This window comes from Zonotrichia albicollis, chromosome 1 (genome assembly GCF_047830755.1).
Source record: "Zonotrichia albicollis isolate bZonAlb1 chromosome 1, bZonAlb1.hap1, whole genome shotgun sequence".
NCBI classification, from domain to species: domain Eukaryota; kingdom Metazoa; phylum Chordata; class Aves; order Passeriformes; family Passerellidae; genus Zonotrichia; species Zonotrichia albicollis.
This window is the reverse complement of record NC_133819.1, coordinates 112,890,166-112,908,947: the sequence shown is the minus strand read 5'-3', so window position 1 is coordinate 112,908,947 and position 18,782 is coordinate 112,890,166. Positions and strand designations below refer to the sequence as shown.

At 36.8% G+C, this 18,782-nt stretch overlaps 1 protein-coding gene across 4 annotated transcripts in view; it reads left to right on the top strand.

Moving 5' to 3' along the window:
• Window positions 1-18,782, top strand: part of PRKDC (protein kinase, DNA-activated, catalytic subunit) — an 83,165-nt gene that overhangs the window by 20,706 nt on the left and 43,677 nt on the right. For all 4 annotated transcript variants that reach the window (XM_026791225.2, XM_026791223.2, XM_005479282.4 and 1 more), the window contains 20 exons: window positions 177-340; window positions 997-1,149; window positions 2,337-2,444; window positions 3,222-3,448; window positions 3,866-3,960; window positions 4,896-4,995; window positions 5,935-6,068; window positions 6,569-6,823; window positions 7,816-8,042; window positions 8,715-8,923; window positions 9,039-9,171; window positions 10,291-10,449; window positions 10,609-10,812; window positions 12,222-12,407; window positions 13,346-13,450; window positions 14,430-14,597; window positions 14,881-15,008; window positions 15,982-16,189; window positions 17,291-17,469; window positions 18,506-18,674. In XM_026791225.2, the coding sequence (XP_026647026.2) occupies window positions 177-340; window positions 997-1,149; window positions 2,337-2,444; window positions 3,222-3,448; window positions 3,866-3,960; window positions 4,896-4,995; window positions 5,935-6,068; window positions 6,569-6,823; window positions 7,816-8,042; window positions 8,715-8,923; window positions 9,039-9,171; window positions 10,291-10,449; window positions 10,609-10,812; window positions 12,222-12,407; window positions 13,346-13,450; window positions 14,430-14,597; window positions 14,881-15,008; window positions 15,982-16,189; window positions 17,291-17,469; window positions 18,506-18,674 (3,311 nt within the window). The remainder of the gene's footprint in view (window positions 1-176; window positions 341-996; window positions 1,150-2,336; window positions 2,445-3,221; window positions 3,449-3,865; window positions 3,961-4,895; window positions 4,996-5,934; window positions 6,069-6,568; window positions 6,824-7,815; window positions 8,043-8,714; window positions 8,924-9,038; window positions 9,172-10,290; window positions 10,450-10,608; window positions 10,813-12,221; window positions 12,408-13,345; window positions 13,451-14,429; window positions 14,598-14,880; window positions 15,009-15,981; window positions 16,190-17,290; window positions 17,470-18,505; window positions 18,675-18,782) is intronic.

The following is an 18,782-nucleotide window of genomic DNA, read 5'->3' as shown; positions in this document are numbered from 1 at the left end:
ACTGCTAACTCTCACTTGAAAGAAATGTTGGCTATGTTTTTTTCAGTAGTTTATAAAGAATTAACATTGCATGGCAATCTAACTGAAGTTGGAAGGTTACAGATTTTTTTGACTGAAGTAAGTACTTGCTTTATGTATATTTTATTAAGCTTGTTTTCATCTTTCAAATGCATCAGCTACCTCTGCAGAAGAGATGATGAAGAAATGTGTATCCTGGGACACTGAGAGGCGCCTGAGCTTTGCTGTACCATTTGCAGACATGAAGCCTGTCATCTACTTGGACTTATTTTTGCCTCATGTGACTGAGCTGGCTCTTTCTGCAAGTGACAGGCAAACAAAAGTATTGGGTTTTTTTCTTCATCTTGTTTTATGCTAGCTGATAAAATTGCATAAAGTAATGTCTTCCTTGTTACTACAGACCTGTTTTAATTAATTAATAGGTAGCAGTGTGCTTCTTTGGTGCCCTTTCATGACTACACTATTTTAAGTGTTCAGAAGCTAAAGAGCAGAACTTGTGTAAGCTCTATCAGACAGCATTATGCTTGATTTAACGTAAAAATGAATATTTTAAACTAGTGGATCTTTTTTAAAGTAGTGTTGTTTGGCCTCCTTCTCATGCCCAGCCTGTGAACTTGTGAGCTCATTCCAGCAGAACACTTAGGCAAGTATTTTGATGGTGTGCTGGATTGGGATGTTGATACCCAAAGAGTCCAGACTGGGAGTTTCCTTGAAAACACTCTGGGTGACTTTTCTGATGATGAACTTTCTCCAGCTGGTATGTTACTGCCCATAACAGAGGCTAAAACATTAGGAAAAACACCAGTTTGTAGGTGTGTAAATTACTTCCATGGTCATGATCTGTTCCTGGAATGGTGATTTAGCATAGGTGTGATTTCTCAAGTACCCCCTTTCATGTGACTCATTCTCTCCTGCCCACAATTTTGTCTTCTCTGTGAAAGTAATGGATGCATAACCAAAGGGATTTTTAAATTTCAGGTTGCAGCATGTGAGCTGCTACATGGCATAGTCACATACATGTTGGGGAAAGCCTCTCAGATGCCAGAAGGACGTCAGGGTCCCCCACCTATGTACCATTTACATAAACGAGTATTTCCAGTACTGCTTCGTCTTGCTTGTGACATAGACCAGGTAAGCAGATTCATCTGCATGAATTTTAGCTTGTTCAAATACCTTTGAATATGAGAATTAATTCATAGTTTTATTTAGACGTTTCCTAACATGTTGGGGTTTTTTTGTTCCCCACATGAAGAGTATTTTGTAGGCTGAAATTCTGTTCTAGGGATGGATTGTCTGGATTTTGGGAGTGGGGTTGAAACCTTTTCAAATACTCATTTTAAATACTTCTATAATGTAGTGTAGTTCAGAGTAGCTCAGAGAAATGTACAAGAGATATTCAGGTTTCATGGTGCACTCAGGGAGTTTGTGGTAGTAACCCTCTTGATCACCACATTTAATTTCTGTTGTCTTTCAGTAAGAAGTTAATTGGAGGTGAAGTTGATTGTTTTGATGTTGAGTGTATGCAAAGCTACACTCATAGGAAGAGCATTCAGGAGAGAATTTGTAGCTGCCTCTTTGATATTTACAGATGATATATTTCATTCAAACATTTGAACTTGATATTTCTCCTCCTTTGCACAAAAAAGAACAGACCATAGGTTAATTTCCACAGAAATTAAAGATTTTTGTGCCTTTTGAGACTGCTGCTTGGACCCTGGCAGCTGTATCTACTTTGAGATCAAATGGATTTTGTGTTCTGTTAAAATAGAAAGGAAGCTGTGTTACCAATTCAGGGGACCAATACCTCTTTTGCTGGTGTGTGGCTGAACATAAACCATAGGTAAATGATGTCTGGATTGGTCCAAGCCACAGGCACTGCAGTTGAAGCATGTGTATATGCATAAATGTGTTTAGTGTTTCTTCCCTTCATACTATAGTATGACAGTAATCAATCAGATTGATTTACAGGTAGAATTGTTGAAATTCAGGAAGTTAGATTAATGGTAAAAGTAGATTTTTAGATCTAAATATGGTTTAAGAAACAAACATCCCTGTGTCCCTGATTGTGTATTGGCACATTAGTCTGCATGCAATGTTCTTTGTCTCAAAGGATATTACTGAAAGTAAGCTTGAAGGTCATGGAGACTGGCTGAATAGAAAACATCTGACCCATTTTAATTGTCTGGGGTTTTTTGATCCTTGATATGGGAATGTAATTAGTTATTCATTTTATAGACCCTTTTTCAAAGTACTGGTTTTTATTCTTGCATATAATAGCGAAGTATCATAGACATAGTATTAATGTTTGCTGTTTTCAGGTAGCAAGACAGTTGTATGAGCCTTTGGTCATGCAACTCATTCACTGGTTTACCAACAACAAAAAATTTGAGAGTCAAGATACAGTGGCATTCCTGGAAGCTATCCTGGTAGGTGATAAGTCTTTCCTCTCTTTTCTCTGTGCCATATGACTTTATTTTTAACTAGCATCATTTTACTGCTGAAGCAACCAGGAACATATGAACAGACAGAATGACCCTTTAACTATTTGAAAGTAAGAAAATGGTTGGTTTATTTATTTATTTTTAATAACCATTTAATATTCCTTAACTGAGATTTGTATGATTAATTTCTCTTTCTTTGGCATTCCCAAAATGCAGGTATATCATCTTCAGATAAATGAAACACTCTTTATCATCAGTATGAGTTAGGAACAACTGACACACGTTCACCATTCATCCCCCTGAATGCCTTTGTTGTGTGCTTAATTTTTTATCAAGTGTCTTTGCCTTTACCAGGTGCAAAAGTTTTGCATTTAAGACTAGCATTTGCACTGAACAGAAGTGGTTGTAGGTAAGGTAGGTTAAGGAGATTGGAATATTTTTTTAAATAAAAGTCAGTGTTGTCACATCACTTCTTATGTGGAGGAAGCACACCCATCAGAAAATTAAGTGACTTAATCTGATGGCTGAAACAGGAATAAAAAATCCAGATCTTGGAACTGTAATTCAGCACTATGAGGACTGAAAGTTCTGCCCTTCCCTTGAACAGTAGCAATTTTGAATTTTGTTAATTTCTGGTAAACTGTGAGTACAGTTTTTTAATTTGCAAATAATACAATGTAAATAAGCTGCTATAATACTGCACAGAGCCAATGGCAGGGGGTTTTCTCATTGTTGAGATGAAATAACCTTGTGTAATTTCAGAGTGGCATAGTGGATCCAGTTGACAGCACTTTGAGGGATTTCTGTGGCCAGTGCATCCGAGAATTCTTGAAATGGTCCATCAAGCAGACGACACCGAGGCAGCAGGAGGAAAGCCCAGCAAACACCAAGTCTCTTTTTAAACGGTTGTACAGCCTTGCTCTTCACCCCAGTGCTTTCAAGAGGCTGGGTGCAGCACTTGCTTTTAACAGTATCTACAGAGAATTTAGGTGAGCAAGCAGAGCTTGAAACAGTAACTAACTTGGCCTAAAGGTTCAATGAGATGGAAAGAGTTACAGCTCAAATAGTCATCCACTGACACTCATTCTGTTAATGTATATGGTAGCTGGAATATTCTGTTACTCAGATTATTTTTAATAATAATTTTGTTGTTTGGGCTTTCTGTCAGTGTGAAATGTATAAAAATAAATTTTGATCACAAGTTTATAAGATGTTTTTATGCCTTTTTAGGATGCTCAGCAGATTTCACTGCTGTTTTTTAAACTGGTTTAGATTTACTTTCTTGTGCGGACATCTTTTGCAGTCTGTCTCTACAGTATTTAATTCAGTGGTTTTTAATTAGGATTTTACATTTAGTGCTTCTTCTACCCATATTTCTCATAAAATGTTTTCCTGTTTTTTTAAAGGGAAGAAAATTCTCTGGTCGAGCAGTTTGTATTTGAAGCACTGGTTGTTTTTCTGGAAAGCCTGGCTTTAGCCCATACAGATGAGAAGTCATTAGGTGAGCTATAGTTAATTAACAGTGGAATGAAGAAAAAAGTTACCTTGTGTAATCTTGGGTTAACAAAGAAAAATTGTAACTAAGAAAAGTACATTTGCTTACTTCTGCAACCAAGGAATAATTATTTTTCATTATCAGTAGAGAATCTAGTTAGGAACTCTTATAATCAATTCCTTGCAGTGTATAAAGGTGGAATATTTTGAGCCTAGGAGAAATAATCTTTTCATATTTACAATGATTTACAGTTTTGTAATAACACTAAAAATGCTGGTGGTGCTTCAGATATGAGTTGTAGTTTTGCAGTTACATGGTGTAAAAGAAATATCGCTTGGTGAGAATCAGTCTATTCTTCTATAACAAATAAATGCTCCAAAAATAGTAATTTTCATATATTCTGTGGAATATTTCCACTCTTTTGTGATACCCTTTCCTCATTGTCTTGTCATTCTTTACAACAGTATGTAGGTGTGTGAAGAGCCTGTGACCTCTTTCACAGTACTAATGACTCTTCAGTAAATCTACTTTTCTCTCTTTTTTTCCATGCTCTTTCATCAATTAATAGTAATTAGAACAGAAAGCCAAAAGTTGGTGTCACAAAACCTAATTTCTTTCAGCGGAAGAGTTCAGGGCATGATAGAAGAGGAGTTTCTCACATGGAAAAATTTCATAGTTTCTCTATGCATGATCACAGAAAGTAGAATGCACAGTTTTATACCAAAGGCCTCAGGCTTGACTCAGGCCAGGTTGGCCTGTCTGGTGTTTTGTGATTTCATTCTGCACCTTTGAAAAACTCACTGTAGAAGCACAGAGTAGTGGAGCTGGTAAACATTATCATCTGTATAAGTCTGTTGCACCATGTCTACAGTGCTATCTCAATTATTTTAATCAAATTACTGGCAGTTTTTTAAGAGATGTCAATTCTGTCTCTCCAACAGGTACTGCCCAGCAGTGCTGTGATGCTATTAACCACCTGAAGCGCATAATCAGGCATAAAGCACCTTCTCTGAACAAGGAGGGAAAACGGCGGGTACCACGGTCAGCTATTTGCATTTATTTCCATATTGCAGTAGTTCCATTAAATGCTTGGGATTCTGAATGAGAATTGCATCCTATGACAACTGCTGATACAGACCTCCTGATGTTGTCTGTTGAACCACTGGTGGGAAAACACTGGACATAATATGAGAGGAGCACGATTCTTTATTCCAGCATGGTGAACTTGATCTAGTTTAGCAAAAAGAGGCAGAAGAGAAGTGCATGTTTCCCTCACACCAGTGCATATAATAACGTTAACACTGGTGCTACAAAGCACTTGGAGGAAACTCCTCCAAAGCCTTTCTTACTGTTGTGAAATGTCAGCAGAAGCAGGACAAGCTGCAACAGGGTGATCCACAATTAAAGAAGGGAAGCAAAAAAGGTAAAAGCAAAAATGGATTCAGTATCAGGATGGATAAAGCTCTGAGTCACCTAGCTGACCCTTATTTGTCAGGAGATTGGACTAGAGACCTCCTTAGTTGCCTTTTTACCCAAATTATGATGTGATCTTAAAGAAACTGACAAGTGGAGTTTAGATTTGGGTCACTGGTGTGGCATTTGGTAAGTTATGAGATGAGATGATTATGGGAATGGAGGAAAACTGTTCAGGCATATTTAAACTTTATTCACAGTTTTTCCTCTGTGAGTTTACAAAGAGAAGGGGAGATTCCTGCTTCTACATTTAAAATTGTTTTCCACAAGGACTCTGCCAAGTAGACTGAGGAGAAGGGAAAGCAGTGCCAGACCTGATGGTGGAAGAATTTTCAGGTAGTGCAGATGGGTGGTGGTTCAATACATAAAAGGGATTCATAGTGCTCATGGAACATTTTGATTGTTTTCAACTATCAGAGAAAACTGAAACTATCAGAGAAAAATAATAGAGAGACTATTATTGGTAGATGGCAAGAGGAAGTGTTAACCCCTAATATTTTTGTGCAGGGGATTCCCAGCTACTAAGGCTGTGCGTCTTCAGGACATTGTTATGTGGCTCTTAGTGCAGTGTGGACGACCTCAGACAGAGTGCCGGCATAAAGCCATGGAGCTCTTCTATGAATTCGTTCCTTTGTTACCAGGTATTTTAAGTCACAGTGCATTGTTACCTTTGCTTTCTATATTCTGTGCATGCCCTCCCTCTGTCTTTTTTATGCAAGGTGGTAATTACAAGTAAATATCCATTCACTCAGCGTTGTTAAATAGAAACAGAGTTGTTGCTTATATTGCGAATTTGGTGCTGTGGGAACCTCAGAGTTTGAGGGATGTTTTTGGGCACAGAAGAGGCTTTTATTGCATTCTTACTTCCAGGCCCAAAGCTGCTGTTGTGTATCCAGCTAAAAAAAGCTAAATTTATTGATGGGGAACTATGAATGTCTTAAAAATTGAACTCCTTCTTATGGAAGGAAGAGAAATGTGGGAATTTTAAGAATGTGACCAAGGCTAAACCAGAATCAATAGCTTCTCTGCTAGAAGACCCAGTTTAAATCACAAAGTTGTTAGTTCATTTGCCTCTAGCTGCTTGCTAGTTTGAAATGCATTTTCCTTAGAAAATTTATATTTCTATTTCTATTTTTGTCAGGAAACAAGTCTCCATCTTCTTGGCTGGCTGATACTCTAAAAAACAGCGGTGTTTCTTTCCTCATTAACAAATTTGAAGGAGGTGGCACCGATGCCAAAAGTCCATCTGGGATCCTTTCTCAGCCAACTCTCCGTGGCATGCAGGAACCCTTCAGTTTACAGGCTGTCATGCAGTGGATGGACATGTTCTTAGCAGCACTGGATTGCTACAATACATTCTTTGAGCTGCAGATGATCAAGCCTGATGAAGTACTGGGTGAGTGATTAACTATTGCATTAGGTTCATTCGTGTATGTTACACAAAGCCCACCCAAGGTGAGTTCTTAACTTGGAATTTAAGCTCTTTTCTCAAATATAGGAGAGACGATTTTGCAAACTCTCCCAAAGTTTTTCAGTGACAGTTGTAATGGGATGGGGGTTTTTATGAAGTACTATGTATCTTAAAATGTTTCCTTTTAGCCCTAGAAATACATCTTTGCATTTCTTAGTCATCCACTTACCAGCAACTCCTTTTACTCTCTCTCATCTTCAAAAATTATTCTGTACAGCTAATTTCCTACTTCACAGAAAAGCAATAGGTTTTTATAATATTTTTCTTGAAATTCTTCTAAAGCTTTTTACCTACTGTTTATTAATATCTGGAGGAAGCTGTCAGAAAACAATGAAAGAAGGCACCTTTTCACTTCAAGTCCCATACATGTTACCTTTCTTCATTTCCTCATGCATCAACTACATCAGGTCTAAAAGCTGCATTTGAATTTTGGTCAGGTAAAATAATAACACCTTGTGTAGCCACTGGGTCTCCCAAAAGGTTTTTTTTTTTCAATCATTCTTGCAAGCTTAAACAAAATGCTTTTGTTCAGCAATAGTACAGATTCATAGTCTTGTACAAGTTTCAGGTGATCTGTTGGTCAGTGTTAGATCTGTCTTGATTTAAAACAATATGTTGGAAGCAGCTAGCATAGGGCTAAGTCATTCAAAACTAGGGATTTAAAATTTTTATCTCTTTTATTACATAAGCCTAAATTATCATCATTGTTCATAACTGGTTAGCGGTTAGTTTCTGGAGTGATCACTCAGTACAATGCTGTCCTGCTATTCTATTGCCTAGCATGGTAATATTTAGAACAAGCAGAGAGCTTTCAGAAAACACTGGTGTGAGATGTGCCTCTGTTCGTCATCTCAGTTTGACTATTTTCTTCCAAGCATGAAACAATAATCATTTCAACTTAGTGTAATTCTTTCTAGGTGTAAATGAAAGCTCCTTGTTCTTGAAGGCTGTGCAGTTCTTCCTGGACACTATTGCTTTGCATGATATCCATGCAGCAGAGCAGTGCTTTGATAGCAGTTCCAAAGGCAGCATGTTCAGTCCTCAGGAGAGGGACAAGTACAACTACAGCAAGTGCACCATTATAGTCCGGATCTTGGAGTTTGTCACTGTCATCCTGGAAATGTGCCAGCAGGATTTCTGGAAGGTGGGCTCTGAAATCTGTAGTGGATACAAATTTTCTATGTAGTTACATACACATGTTTTGTACATGGAGTACTTGCAGTGAATATTTCCTGTATGATTCCTGATTACATTAAATGTGTGGAGGTGGTAGCTGCTTAAAAGACAGAAAGAATTGACACAATCTGCCTTTCTTGAATTCAGTATAGATATTCAGGTTTCTCTATTTGCCTTTCTCTATTTATCTCTCTATTGGTCTCGCTATTTGATACAATATAAGCCATATTTAACTATGTAAAGCTTAATAATTATGAGTCTCTTAGGAAATTTACACCTCCATGTTTAGGTCTGAGACTCTGATTGTCTTGTCAGCAAATTTCTAATAGTGTGTACAGACATGTACATCAGGATTTACAGGTGTATAGTCAAGACTGAAACAGGCCCTGTGTGGTTTAAAAGATCTAAGTTGCAATTTGGTGGGATAGCAAATATCCTGTGTCTATATTTGTAGATACCTAATTTCTCTGCATTGGCCTAAGTGAAAGTTTGACATTTCAATAGAGAAAATCAGCGAGAATAGGGACTGTTTCATGTTTGGTTTCATTTGAGATAGGATTAATGATAAGTTATGAAGAACTAAATAGAGAAATCTGAATGAATTTTTCAAGTTTTTATGTTTATTTTTTTTTCTTTCTAGCTGCTTGAGAAGGAACTGCTAAATGCAAGCTTTATAGAGCTTGTGGTGATGACAGTGTGTGATCCATCACACATAGGCTTTAACACAGCTGATGTGCAAGTCATGAAAAACCTCCCAGATATCTCAGTAAGACTCATGAAAGCTCTGATGAAATCTCCCTATCAGGAATCTTTGAAATTGTGCTTAAAAAAACGAATCACACCACAGAGGTAAGTAGGGGTTTTCTGGTAAGCATGAGTCCAGAACAAACCCTCACCATGGAAAGTGAATAATGTTGTCTGTGGGTGCACTGATGTAACATTATTGCTTCTCTTTCCCCTCTAGCCTTGAGGACCTTTGTTCTGTTGATCTGTTTAATTCAGAGGCACATTTGGATCAAGTTAGGTTTGATACTGTCCTTTCTGCCTGTAAGCAGCTCCAGAAATCTGGCCTGCTTCATTCTGTTCTCCATGGTCAGGTAATTATTAATACAGAAGATATGAGTAAACATTTGTACATTGTGAAGAGCTTTTCCTGTGTAAAAAACCAGGATAAAAACAGAGAACAGATCAGATATTGTTTAAAATGAGATCAGCAGTGAAGAGCTAGTGTTGAATGGGATCAAAAATAAATGTTTTATGGTTAATCTACAAATCTGAGTAGCACAATATTGAGGCTTGAATAACCTTTATAATTATGTTAGTCTTTCTGTGGTTGGCTCCAGACTCTGAAAATCAGAAAGTAGATTCTCTAACTTCCTTTAAGTTTCTCTAAGATTCCTTAAGTTTCCTTAAGATTCCCTAACTTCCTTTAAGTTAGAGAATCTACATTCTGATGTAGATTCGCAAAACTGAAGGCTCAGAAATTCAGGATAAACTGTCCTATAAAGGAGGCATTTTTTAACAACTTTTACACAGAGACCATTCAAAGTCAATGGGAAATTAGAAAAAGGAATATTTCCTGACTGATCAGAAGCAATATAGTAGGTCTGAGTTGCAGGAAAACAGGATAGAAACCCCTGAAGTGTAAGGATGTAGACTGTATTACTCAAATTCCTTCCACTAAGTTTCTGATTGTAGGAAATCTGTACTTTGGGCAGTTGAAGGAGCAGGTTGTGCAACAGCTACAAAGACTGTGAATTTGTGAATGAGGCTGTAACAGGGCTGAGCAAAGCTAACAAGTAACAAAGTACTTAATTTATGTGTGCTATCCATTCTCTCTATCAACAAAATCTAGACCTGTGGTTGCCTTATATTGATAATCAAGGAGCTGCATGATTTACCATTTGTGTCACTCCCATATCCTGACTTAGATATTCATTTTACTTCTGTAGGCAAGTAAGCCTGAAAAGGTGGAGGAGGATCAGAATATTTGGAGCAGTGTCAAGTTACTTTTAGTTTCTTCTGAACTTTGTACACAATAGGGTTGTCTCATTTAAAATCTCATCCCTGAGTTAGGAAGGTGTCTTGTCATTGTATAGTTGCATTGCTTTATAAGGAAATTATCTGAAATTCAAGTGTTTTAATTAACAATACAGATGGATTGGAAGCCTTTTGTCGGCTTTTATTTATTGTCACTTCTTTGCTGGTTTCCATAGGATGAAGGGTCTCATTTCTCAGTTGGCTCCAAGCTTCTTTCAGTTGTTTATAAAGGCATTGCACCTGGGGGTGAAAGGATCTCTCTTCCATGCTTAGATATCAGCAAGAAGCGATTAGCTGACAGTCTTCTGCAGCTGGCCTTTGCTATTGATGAGCAGGTAGGATGTGGTTCTCCAGTTACAATGCTTAAAATAAAATAAAAAACCCTAAAAGTTTGGGGTGGGAGCTTGGAAAAAAAATCATTGAAGAAATAAGAAATTTCAAAGTGAAATGTGATGTCCTTGAAATAACTCTTGTCTCTATATCTTGATTTTCAGTGTGAGGAACTACTAAGTCTGCTGTTGAACACAGTAGTATTATCTGTGCCACTATCAGGAGCATCACAGAATCAGCTGATGAATTTCTCTCATGGACAGTATTTCTACAGCCTGTTCTCAGAAACCATCAATCAACATCTACTGAAAAACCTGGATATGATCATAGTCGGTCTTATGAAATCATCTGTCAGCAATCCTCAAATGGTATTGGGCTTACTCTTTAAAAGGACAAAATCAAAAGGGAGCATTAGAAGTAAAAATTGTTTTATTGTTTTTAGAGGTGGAAAAGAAAAAAAGTGCATTGGGTTGACTTTCAAACAGCAGTACATTGATAGTTTTTCGTTTAAGTTTCAGGGGTTTTTTTGTCTTTGTCTGCTACTGTCATCATCTCTGGCAACCTGCCATTACTCTGTGATCTCAGATCAAACTGAGTGGAAAGTGCTTACCTATTACCTATCCTGAGATCTATGTATTTCAGGATGTCTTTACATAGTACTTCAAATAAAAAATGTGCTTTCAAAGGAGGGACCCACTTACTGTGCTTTGTTTTGCATTGCAGAAGGGTCCCAGAGCATGTGACTTGGATTTGTTTTGGAGAAAACTGAACTGAAAAACAAACTCCAACTGTTTATGGGTATTTAGTTCACAGTACTAGGGTAGAGCTAGATCAGAGTATTAGAAAGAGAGACATACAGACACACAACCCCCCTGAGCTGAAATAAATATGAGATATTTTGTCATGTTCTCAGTCTCAGCACTGCTTGTTTGGCTGAACAGACTTCTTCCTGCTTGTCTGCAGCACTTATAGAACTCAGTGCCATGAAGGAAACAGAACTGAGAAGTCTTCCTTCAGTGCTTCTGACGAGCAGAAAGGTCAAAAAGATCAAAAGTCTGTTTTTCCTTTCGATTGAAAAGATGCTCAGCAAAGTAGAATTATCCTTTAAAAATAATTAACTCATTTATAATCCAAAATGTTATGCTTGGATGTGCTGCATCCAAGTAGTAGTTTAAAAGACTTGCAGCATCATTTTTGGTGATACCAAAAATTGTTTAGTTAGACTGTAGAGGAATGTGAATGTTTTAATAAGCTGTTTCTGGTGATGATTATCTAGTGTTTCCTGTGATGAGCATGCTGCAATACTTTAATTTTTTTAAGTGCATCTGATAGATGATAGTGACTATTAGTTTTAGAAGAAAAGAGATTTCAAACATATTTAGTTCACATGTGCTATGCAAGGGTTATTTTTCTGCTCAAAGTGGATGTGAATAAGTTTGCATGTGTGCTATTTTTCAACTTCACACTAACTAAAATTAGCAAGTATTGATCTTTATTCTGGATTATCATTTATTTCTCCATATATACACAAAAGGCATCGGAACTAATTGCTGCATTGTACTCTGAAACAGGAGTAAATTGGAGAGATGTCTTTTTTTTTGTTTGAGAAGGGTGGGGTTTTAATTTTGTGTAGAGACCTTTCCTCTGCATCCTTTTGAGATATAGATCTAGCATTGATTTGTCATGCTTCTTTTTTATGAGTGCCCATACCACTGATATGATTCTGTCATCCTTTCATTTGGGGTGCAAGAATCTTACCTGTTGCTCTTCCTTGCAGGTGGGGAGCATTTTGAATGGCATGTTAGATCAGAGCTTTAGGGACCGTGCTGTGCGCAAGCAGCAGGGAGCAAAACTGGTGACAGCTGTGCTAAGAAACTGGGAGAAACTGGACAGCTGGTGGGCCAGAGGTTCATCTGCTGAGAGCAAAATGGCACTCCTGACCCTGCTGGCAAAGGTTCTGCAGGTATGTACTGATTTGTGAGCTTCAGGTAACCTTTCTGGTTCTGTGGGCATTGCATCGTGTTTTCAAGAAATACTGTTCAAGTCGAGTGTTTTATGTTTGGGGAGAAAAAAGAATAAAAGGGAAAAGTTGGGCATTGTTAGAATCAGGGTGGTTTTATTAGGAAAGCACAAAAAAAAATTGAGGCAGGTGGAAATTACTAGATATTGCTCTTCTTCCCCCTACCACCTTTTTTATTTTTTCAATTGTTCTCATGTTTTAGGTGCCTGTTTTCCTTTTGGAGAACAGTTACAAGTACAGAGAGCGAGCTCTGAGTAGTCTCTGGTAACTTTCTTTGTTATGTTGGCATCCAGAAAATCACAGTGGAGGAGTTCAACCCATATTAACAAACTGCAGAATTATCTTTACTTTACATACTTAATTTCTGTGACAATGAGATTGTGGTCTGGGATTTTTTTCTCTATTTTGAAAACATAATTTTCTACTTATGCTTTTGGGATTTTTGTAGGAACTTGTAAAAAGTAGTATTTTTGTAGGAACTTGTAAAAAGTAGTTGTACACAAATACACTCAAAGATAACTGTTGAGCATAACTTTTTATAATTTTTTATTTGAAACTTGAATTATTGTAAAGGGGTGTTTTAGGACACAGAATGTGAACTCTGTTGCTGGATTAGCTGGCACTGACATGGCCAGTAGGAAATTTGGCTTTCAGAAGGAGATTAATATTTTTTTGAGTTGAAAAATACCCAACATGATTTTGTTTGTACTGTGTAGGAGCTTTTATAATTCTTTTAAAACCAAAATGACTCTGTATGTGCTGTTAATTCAGTGTATTTTTGGAAATAAATAATTGTGTAGCTCAGGGGCTTTTTATTATGCTTTAATACAAATCTCTTTAACTACTTAAAAAAAAAAATATTTTTTTTTCTGTCTTTCCAGATAGACTCTTCAGTTTCTTTCAATACCAATCATGAAGCATTTACAGCTGTTTTTAATACCTATACCAATCTACTTACTGATCAGAATTTAGGCTTAAATCTTAAGGTAAATAGCTCACTTCAGCAGCTTCCCTGCCCTCCCCAAATTACAATGTTAGTTGTTCATGGAATTCTCTGTTATTTGGCTTAATTTTTATCATGGACTTCTGGGTTTTTAGTCTTCTGTTCAACGTCCTGGAACTTGTAAATCATCCTTTTTGTTCTTCAGACAGAAGGCACTGTCATAGATGCCATGCTTTGGTTTAAGGTGCTTTTTTTTTCCCCTTACTCAGAAGAAAGGAATGTAAATTTTGGAGAAAAAAATTAGCATCAGTTGCAAGTTGTCTTGAACTCCCAAGGGTCCATTTGAGAAATGACAGCTAAACAGGCTTTTAGCAAGGAGTGGGCATTTCCTACAGGTCAAATGATGAACATTTGTCACGATTTTTATGTCCATGTCTGTCCATTAGTACTGGTACTAATGGAGTAGTTGCTGTATGCAGCTTGGTCAGGAGAGGGAGATAAAGTACTGCAGACTGAAAGGGGGAGTTATAAAAGATGCTGGTTGGACTAGAGTAATAAAAAATTTGGTACTCATGGAAGTTCTGTGGAGTTGCTTCTCAGCCAGCCTGCCTTTAATTAGGTAGAGTTTTGTACTTTCCTATTCAAAATAAATAAAGTTTGGGATTTTGCTTTAGCTACAAGGTGATGCATGCAATCAACGACTTGTGTGAGAATGAATGCTTGCTAAAAAGAACAATGAGATATTATTCATAGCCATGTCAGCCATGAGGTGTTAATTAGCTTTAACTCTTACCCAGCAGTGACATGAGAGTTAAAAGCTGTTTTCTGATCCAGAAGCTAAGAAGGAAAGAAAAGCAACTACGTAACCTATTTTTATTAGTCCACTGAGCCATTGAATCAATAAGAACAGCCACTGCTGCTGTTTTGTGGTCCTAATCAGCTGGCTTAATAGTATTTAAACTTATTTTTTAGTGTGCAACTGTCTCTTTTTTATGTTTGGTTTTTTGGTTTTTTTTCTTCAGGGCCAAGCAGTGATAATTCTCCCGTTCTTCACTAATTTGACAGGAGAAAAGCTTAATGACCTTAAGAATGCTCTGGATCAACTTGTAGCTTTCAATTTTCCCATGAGCTCTGATGAGTTTCCCAAAGGAACCTTGAAGCACAATAACTATGTAGACTGCACTAAGAAGGTCAGTATTTTTAATGAGTACATAATTAGAAGCCAAAGTGAACTGTGTCTGGAAACTGTTTCATAGGATCTGGAATTAAAGAGATTTTTGGTTCACATGAGGAGATCAGCTTTTGTGTTTCTGGTTTATGTCTTTATCCAGAAATTGAATCTACAGAAGCACATTAAATAAGCCCATGCTTCTGTGCATCTGCTTCTGATCAGCATTAAAAAATAATTACATCATTAGATTGAATTATTTGATCCACTGTGGCTATTCATGTGACATGTTGCTGCTTCTTCAGTTTTTAGATGCATTAGAATTGTCTCAGAGTCCAATGTTGTTGCAACTGATGACAGAAATCCTCTGTAGGGACCACAGGCATTTCATGGAGGACTTATTTCAAGCCAGCTTCAAAAGAATTTCCAGAAGGTGGGTTTAGTCCACTGGATTTTGTGCTTGTTGTCATTGAATTTTTACTGAAGCAAATGTGCTTCTTGTATTTTATTGTCCTTATAATAGTAATGATTTACACTATAAAGTTTTATGTCATAGTTTTAATTCAGATTTTGCTTTTGTCTTTACGTTTTCAAAGTATTTCCAAAATGTGAACAAGTAACATCAGTTTCCAGATTACACTTCCAGTGCTTGTGCAAATTTGGAAAGCCGCCTGTAAATAAGCTTGTCCTGAGATAATCCAGTTGAAAATAGTACTTGTTTGTTGTATATTTGCTATCCCTATAACCACATTATCACTTAAGTTGATAGTAAATTAATTTGTTCAACCTCTTTGAAAATACAATAATGCACTTATTTAATTGAATAATTCCAAGGTGGTAAAATGTAGACTTTAACATGCTCTGTCCACAGAAGAGGTATTCAGTATCTCTTCCAAAACCAACATTCCAATTTTTGATAGGCTGTTGAGTAGTGACTATAGTGGAGCATGTAATTTCCTGGACAAAGTCATTTATTTTATGACCATATCCCATTTTTGAAATTTTTGCTTTAATAAAATTATTCGGAATAGCAGATCATCTAGTACTGGAACACTTGATAGCCACAGTTCTTTTTTTCCTTTGGTTTTCCTACATTTCTCACATATACAGGATAATATTTTTTTTAGGTTCAGTAAAAAGGAACTGAGAAAGTCAATGTTTGCTTTAGGATTAAATTATTAAAGATACACAAATAAGTTTACCATCTCTTGCAGACTAAGAAGCAGAGGTGGGCTTTTTTGAGGGCTGCATAATATTTGATAGTTCAGCCAAGATCTTGAATATCTTGTAGAATAACCTAAGAGGGCATGAATGCAGTCTTTAAAAAATCTAAATGTCCTAAGGGTGTGAGACATAAGTGAAGTCAGGTGAAAGAGTTTCCACCTTGAGATTTCCATCTTGTTTAGGAGCCCCACTGACAAGCAAGTGCTGCTGTTGGACACTGTTCACAAAATGTTCCGAAGCAAGGAACTCCTTTCAAATGCTGCTCGCCAAGCGTTTGTGGATCGCTCCCTCCTCACTCTCCTGTGGCACTGCAGTTTGGATGCACTGAGAGTATTCTTTGGCAAGATTATAGTAGAGGCTATGGATACACTTAATTCCAGGTTTACAAAGGTATGAATTACTTTATTTTTTTTATTTAGGGTTAAGGAATTCTAAGAAAGTGTTGATGTTGGTATGTATTTTGCTGACCTTTGAATGAAGCACTGATAAAAAACTCATTTATTTGATTTCTAGTTTTCTGTATCCTGGAACAGTTATAGAATTTGATTACTGATAAACTTTTATTTATTCCCCAACACACTGTTCCTTTGGAGTTAATGCTTGTTTGCATATCAACTGTGGATAAAAATTGAAGTTGGAATGTTATATGTATATATCTGAAGGGGTTTGTCAAAAGCAAAAGCCCATTTAACACTGAAATATAAAAGCTGTGTAAAATTGTAGCCTGTTACTACTTGGTGGGAGAGGTTTTTAGCCTCCATAATGGAAGCTCTGAAATTAAGTGCATTACTTCTGGAGAAAGAGATACACCTGTAATCATTGCAAAGGTTCTTCAGCAAGGGATTAGGAGCACAGATCTTCCTTTCTTTAGTTGCAGCCTTTCTTCCAATTTAAGAGCATAAAAAAGATCATTGCAGGCATGATCTGTTGCCAGTCAAGGTGTCTCCTCTTGCTGTAGTTCTTCAGTCCCATGGTTTTGCTGGTGCGGATGTTCACAGGCAGCAGGATGAGCAAGGTGATGAAATCATCAAAGTTTGTGTATAACTATTGAAACAAAATGCTAAAACTATGATCTATGTATAGTCACTCACACCATGTTCCTTTTGCTGTAAATGTTGGCACCAAAATGGGATGTATAAAGAAACTCATGAATGACACCAAGGATGATGGCAGTGTGTGTTTTGCTTACATGTGTCATCATCAGGCTGAGCTGTCACTTGGTACTCTGCTTATTTTCCTCCAGAATCCTTATAATAATTTAGGCCAGTTGTAGTAAAGAGAGTTCACCAGACAAGCAGGGGTCAACCAGTTTTAGTAACTGCACTACACAGGAACTCAGAATCTCTCAGTCTTTTATTATCATCAGCTCTTTTCTCTGTTTTAGAAGGTAGAGGTAAGCTGAAGGCTGTCTAAGAAATTGAACTGTGGAACTATTTAGAAAGGACAAGAGTGAGGAAATTTCCTTCTGAGATTCTGCTTCTTTGTTTCTAGTCCCATGAACATACTTTTGATACACAAGTTACCAAGAAAATGGGGTATTACAAACTGCTAGAGGTGATGTATGTGCGTCTTTCAAAAGAGGAAGTTTATTCCAAGGACTCTAAAATTAACCAAGTTTACCGTGGCTCCATGAGTGTAGAAGGGAATGAACTTACCAAGACACTAATAAAGTAAGACCATTGTTTATTTTATTTACTTTATCTTTCTGATTAGGATTTGACCAGATATGCTTTTTTAAGTAGGCCATATGAAGCAAAAGATGGTTTTGTTCAAGGGTTAATATAATCTCTTACATAGCTTTTGATTTTAAATTAAATACACAATCTTGAGTTTGATAGAATTATCTGTAGTGTAAATCCTGTTACAATAACATTTGCTTCTTGTTTTTGTACTTTTTTTTTAATTTGTTAAGCTTGTACATTTATTTTAACTTTTCAGTATGATTCTTAGCCTTTAATTTGTGTTTTCACAACTTCAGTTTCAGTATACTCACACTTTATGTGGAGTATGGCTGTGTATTGCAAAATTGGTGTTTATATGACTGATGAGAAGATGGGATTGATTTTTATTTACATTTCATAATAGAGCAGCACACCCAGTAGGAGTAATTGGCTTGATCATCATTACAAAGGGGGACAAAAGAGAAATACTGAATATATATGTTAATTCATATTGTTTAGTTTGTTTAATATTCAGGGAAAAAAAATAGGATGTCTGAATTGCTGTTTGTTTTGTTTTGATTTTTGTTTTACAATACTAAGTCCTATGGGGACTTAAAAGAATTTCTTGGCTATGGTTTGCAGATGTATAACTGGCTTTGTGCCAAAGACCTTTAAAAATCACATCTAAACTATTTTCTTCTAATCCATAAAATACCTTAGCATGCATGCCCATTCATAATTTTTTGGCAAGGACCATGAGAGAAGTTAATTTATACATCAAAATAAACATTCATCTTATCTGAACACAACCTGTCATCATATTTCTGACATTAAGGATCCTGTCTAAATACTCGGGGAGGTTTTCTTTGTCATTGCTGAATGGTTCCATTTTGCTTCCATTTACCTGCAGGATACTTGAACAAGTCTGAGGTGGTTTAATTGGATACTGCTTCCTTGAAATTCTTTTGGTCTCTGATTGGAACCCTTCTTGTACTGCTTAATGAAAGAACTTCTGATGGTGTTTTCTTGCCTGTTTGTGTTTAAGGTCGTGCTATGATGCATTTACAGAAAACATGGCAGGAGAGAGTCAGCTGCTGGAGAAGAGGAGACAGTATCACTGTGCAGCATATAACTGTGCTATTGCTGTCATCAGCTGTGTCTTCACTGAAAGTAAATTTTATCAAGGCTTTCTTTTTTCAGAAAAATCAGAAAAGGTGAGAAGCTTTTGTTGCTGTTAGAAGGCTTCCAGAGCATGAGACACGAAGTGCTTTTACCTGATGGCAATAAATCAAAGAATGAAACCTGAATGACGTGCAATTATA